The sequence below is a fragment of the Mustelus asterias genome, unplaced genomic scaffold (genome assembly GCF_964213995.1).
Source record: "Mustelus asterias unplaced genomic scaffold, sMusAst1.hap1.1 HAP1_SCAFFOLD_1545, whole genome shotgun sequence".
Taxonomy (NCBI): Eukaryota; Metazoa; Chordata; class Chondrichthyes; order Carcharhiniformes; family Triakidae; genus Mustelus; species Mustelus asterias.
This window is the reverse complement of record NW_027591490.1, coordinates 62,501-67,500: the sequence shown is the minus strand read 5'-3', so window position 1 is coordinate 67,500 and position 5,000 is coordinate 62,501. Positions and strand designations below refer to the sequence as shown.

At 50.2% G+C, this 5,000-nt stretch overlaps 1 protein-coding gene across 1 annotated transcript in view; it reads left to right on the top strand.

The window, feature by feature from the left end:
• il11b (interleukin 11b) overlaps nucleotides 1-5,000 on the top strand; it is a 12,021-nt gene that overhangs the window by 4,319 nt on the left and 2,702 nt on the right. Inside the window, exons 3-4 of the mRNA XM_078206486.1 lie at nucleotides 2,599-2,697; nucleotides 3,886-4,047. Coding sequence (XP_078062612.1) covers nucleotides 2,599-2,697; nucleotides 3,886-4,047 — 261 coding nt within the window. The remainder of the gene's footprint in view (nucleotides 1-2,598; nucleotides 2,698-3,885; nucleotides 4,048-5,000) is intronic.

Below are 5,000 nucleotides of genomic sequence, written 5' to 3'. Positions count from 1 at the left end.
ACCCGGGAGTGAGTTACAGACTGGAATCTAATCGAGGGGTTCGGGGTGGTTTATATATACAATAACAGATACCCGGGAGTGAGTTACAGACTGGAATCTAATCGAGGGGTTCGGGGTGGTTTATATATACAATAACAGATACCCGGGAGTGAGTTACAGACTGGAATCTAATCGAGGGGTTCGGGGTGGTTTATATATACAATAACAGATACCCGGGAGTGAGTTACAGACTGGAATCTAATCGAGGGGTTCGGGGTGGTTTATATATACAATAACAGATACCCGGGAGTGAGTTACAGACTGGAATCTAATCGAGGGGTTCGGGGTGGTTGATATATAGAATAACAGATACCCGGGAGTGAGTTACAGACTGGAATCTAATCGAGGGGTTCGGGGTGGTTTATATATAGAATAACAGATACCCGGGAGTGAGTTACAGACTGGAATCTAATCGAGTGGTTCAGGGTGGTTTATATATAGAATAACAGATACCCGGGAGTGAGTTACAGACTGGAATCTAATCGAGGGGTTCGGGGTGGTTTATATATAGAATAACAGATACCCGGGAGTGAGTTACAGACTGGAATCTAATCGAGGGGTTCGGGGTGGTTTATATATAGAATAACAGATACCCGGGAGTGATTTACAGACTGGAATCTAATCGAGGGGTTCGGGGTGGTTGATATATAGAATAACAGATACCCGGGAGTGAGTTACAGACTGGAATCTAATCGAGGGGTTCGGGGTGGTTTATATATAGAATAACAGATACCCGGGAGTGAGTTACAGACTGGAATCTAATCGAGGGGTTCGGGGTGGTTGATATATAGAATAACAGATACCCGGGAGTGAGTTACAGACTGGAATCTAATCGAGGGGTTCGGGGTGGTTTATATATAGAATAACAGATACCTGGGAGTGAGTTACAGACTGGAATCTAATCGAGGGGTTCGGGGTGGTTTATATATAGAATAACAGATACCCGGGAGTGAGTTACAGACTGGAATCTAATCGAGGGGTTCGGGGTGGTTTATATATAGAATAACAGATACCCGGGAGTGAGTTACAGACTGGAATCTAATCGAGGGGTTCGGGGTGGTTGATATATAGAATAACAGATACCCGGGAGTGAGTTACAGACTGGAATCTAATCGAGGGGTTCGGGGTGGTTTATATATGGAATAACAGATACCCGGGAGTGAGTTACAGACTGGAATCTAATCGAGGGGTTCAGGGTGGTTTATATATAGAATAACAGATACCTGGGAGTGAGTTACAGACTGGAATCTAATCGAGGGGTTCGGGGTGGTTTATATATAGAATAACAGATACCCGGGAGTGAGTTACAGACTGGAATCTAATCGAGGGGTTCGGGGTGGTTGATATATAGAATAACAGATACCCGGGAGTGAGTTACAGACTGGAATCTAATCGAGGGGTTCGGGGTGGTTTATATATAGAATAACAGATACCCGGGAGTGAGTTACAGACTGGAATCTAATCGAGGGGTTCGGGGTGGTTGATATATAGAATAACAGATACCCGGGAGTGAGTTACAGACTGGAATCTAATCGAGGGGTTCGGGGTGGTTTATATATAGAATAACAGATACCTGGGAGTGAGTTACAGACTGGAATCTAATCGAGGGGTTCGGGGTGGTTTATATATAGAATAACAGATACCCGGGAGTGAGTTACAGACTGGAATCTAATCGAGGGGTTCGGGGTGGTTTATATATAGAATAACAGATACCCGGGAGTGAGTTACAGACTGGAATCTAATCGAGGGGTTCGGGGTGGTTGATATATAGAATAACAGATACCCGGGAGTGAGTTACAGACTGGAATCTAATCGAGGGGTTCGGGGTGGTTTATATATAGTATAACAGATACCCGGGAGTGAGTTACAGACTGGAATCTAATCGAGGGGTTCGGGGTGGTTTATATATAGAATAACAGATACCCGGGAGTGAGTTACAGACTGGAATCTAATCGAGGGGTTCAGGGTGGTTTATATATACAATAACAGATACCCGGGAGTGAGTTACAGACTGGAATCTAATCGAGGGGTTCGGGGTGGTTTATATATAGAATAACAGATACCCGGGAGTGAGTTACAGACTGGAATCTAATCGAGGGGTTCGGGGTGGTTTATATATAGAATAACAGATACCCGGGAGTGAGTTACAGACTGGAATCTAATCGAGGGGTTTGGGGTGGTTTATATATAGAATAACAGATACCCGGGAGTGAGTTACAGACTGGAATCTAATCGAGGGGTTCGGGGTTGTTTATATATAGAATAACAGATACCTGGGAGTGAGTTACAGACTGGAATCTAATCGAGGGGTTCGGGGTGGTTTATATATAGAATAACAGATACCCGGGAGTGAGTTACAGACTGGAATCTAATCGAGGGGTTCGGGGTGGTTTATATATAGAATAACAGATACCTGGGAGTGAGTTACAGACTGGAATCTAATCGAGGGGTTCGGGGTGGTTTATATATACAATAACAGATACCCGGGTGTGAGTTACAGACTGGAATCTAATCGAAGTGATGGGGACACTGCTTTAATGTTGAATTTTGTTCTAACAGGTTAAAGTGAAATTGGATGGAGTGTCTCTGAAAGGTGAACATCAGTTATCCAGCCTCCCGGAACTCTCAGGCAGCGCTCTCGAGTTAGAGTCCGTACAGGTACGATCACTAGTACTGCTCCCAAAACTCTTCCCCTCCTCACCCTCGTGCATCAGACACCTCCATACTCCACCATTCCGAACCCCCCTCACTCTCTCTGTTCCTCTCTCTGTTCCCCCATCTCCGATCTCACTGTGAAACTCTGCTGTTCTTGCTGTGTCCAAACTCACTCGGGTTCACCCCCTCACCTCCTCCCCTCTGTGAGCAGACCCGCAATGCCTCCATTTTCAAATTCCCATCCTCCTGTTCAAATCCCTCCCTCGCTCCCTCCCTATCTCTGTAACCTCCTCCAGCCCCTACAATTCTCACCCTCCTGTTCAAATCCCTCCCTCGCTCCCTCCCTATCTCTGTAACCTCCTCCAGCCCCTACAATTGTCATCCTCCTGTTCCAATCCCTCCCTCGCTCCCTCCCTCCCTATCTCTGTAACCTCCTCCAGCCCCTACAATCCTCATCCTCCTGTTCAAATCCCTCCCTCGCTCCCTCCCTAGCTCTGTAACCTCCTCCAGCCCCTACAATTCCCATCCTCCTGTTCAAATCCCTCCCTCCCTCCCTCCCTATCTCTGTAACCTCCTCCAGCCCCTACAATCCTCATCCTCCTGTTCAAATCCCTCCCTCGCTCCCTCCCTCCCTATCTCTGTAACCTCCTCCAGTCCCTACAATTCTCATCCTCCTGTTCCAATCCCTCCCTCGCTCCCTCCCTCCCTATCTCTGTAACCTCCTCCAGTCCCTACAATTCCCATCCTCCTGTTCAAATCCCTCCCTCGCCCCCTCCCTCCCTATCTCTGTAACCTCCTCCAGACCCTACAATCCTCATCCTCCTGTTCAAATCCCTCCCTCGCTCCCTCCCTATCTCTGTAACCTCCTCCAGCCCCTACAATTCTCACCCTCCTGTTCAAATCCCTCCCTCACCCCCTCCCTCCCTATCTCTGTAACCTCCTCCAGCCCCTACAATTCTCATCCTCCTGTTCAAATCCCTCCCTCCCTCCCTCCCTATCTCTGTAACCTCCTCCAGCCCCTACAATTCTCATCCTCCTGTTCAAATCCCTCCCTCGCTCCCTCCCTATCTCTGTAACCTCCTCCAGCCCCTACAATTCTCATCCTCCTGTTCAAATCCCTCCCTCACCCCCTCCCTCCCTCCCTATCGTCCGCAGGGTAACAGACATTGAATGTAATCTGTCGTTATTTAGGCCACTGAAAGTCTCCCAATTATGGGGCGTTACCTCAGGACATACGAGACGCATCTCCGCTGGTTACAAAGCACTAAGGTCATTAGAGGGACAACGCTGGAGCACAGAATCACAGAAACCCTCACCCTGCTTCAGAACCTCGCCAACAGAGTGGAACAAGAGGTGAGAGCCAGCACTCCATAATCCAGGCCGACACTCCCCCCGGTGCCAGTACTGAGGGAGTGCCGCACTGTCAGAGGGTCAGTACTGAGGGAGTGCCGCACTGTCAGAGGGTCAGTACTGAGGGAGTGCCGCACTGTCAGAGGGTCAGTACTGAGGGAGTGCCGCACTGTCAGAGGGTCAGTGCTGAGGGAGTGCCGCACTGTCAGAGGGTCAGTACTGAGGGAGTGCCGCACTGTCAGAGGGTCAGTGCTGAGGGAGTGCTGCACTGTCAGAGGGTCAGTACTGAGGGAGTGCCGCACTGTCAGAGGGTCAGTGCTGAGGGAGTGCTGCACTGTCAGAGGGTCAGTACTGAGGGAGTGCCGCACTGTCAGAGGGTCAGTACTGAGGGAGTGCTGCACTGTCAGAGGGTCAGTACTGAGGGAGTGCCGCACTGTCAGAGGGTCAGTACTGAGGGAGTGCCGCACTGTCAGAGGGTCAGTACTGAGGGAGTGCCGCACTGTCAGAGGGTCAGTACTGAGGGAGTGCCGCACTGTCAGAGGGTCAGTACTGAGGGAGTGCTGCACTGTCAGAGGGTCAGTGCTGAGGGAGTGCTGCACTGTCAGAGGGTCAGTACTGAGGGAGTGCCGCACTGTCAGAGGGTCAGTGCTGAGGGAGTGCCGCACTGTCAGAGGGTCAGTACTGAGGGAGTGCCGCACTGTCAGAGGGTCAGTACTGAGGGAGTGCTGCACTGTCAGAGGGTCAGTACTGAGGGAGTGCCGCACTGTCAGAGGGTCAGTACTGAGGGAGTGCCGCACTGTCAGAGGGTCAGTACTGAGGGAGTGCCGCACCGTCAGAGGGTCAGTACTGAGGGAGTGCCGCACTGTCAGAGGGTCAGTACTGAGGGAGTGCCGCACTGTCAGAGGGTCAGTACTGAGGGAGTGCCGCACTGTCAGAGGGTCAGTACTGAGGGAGTG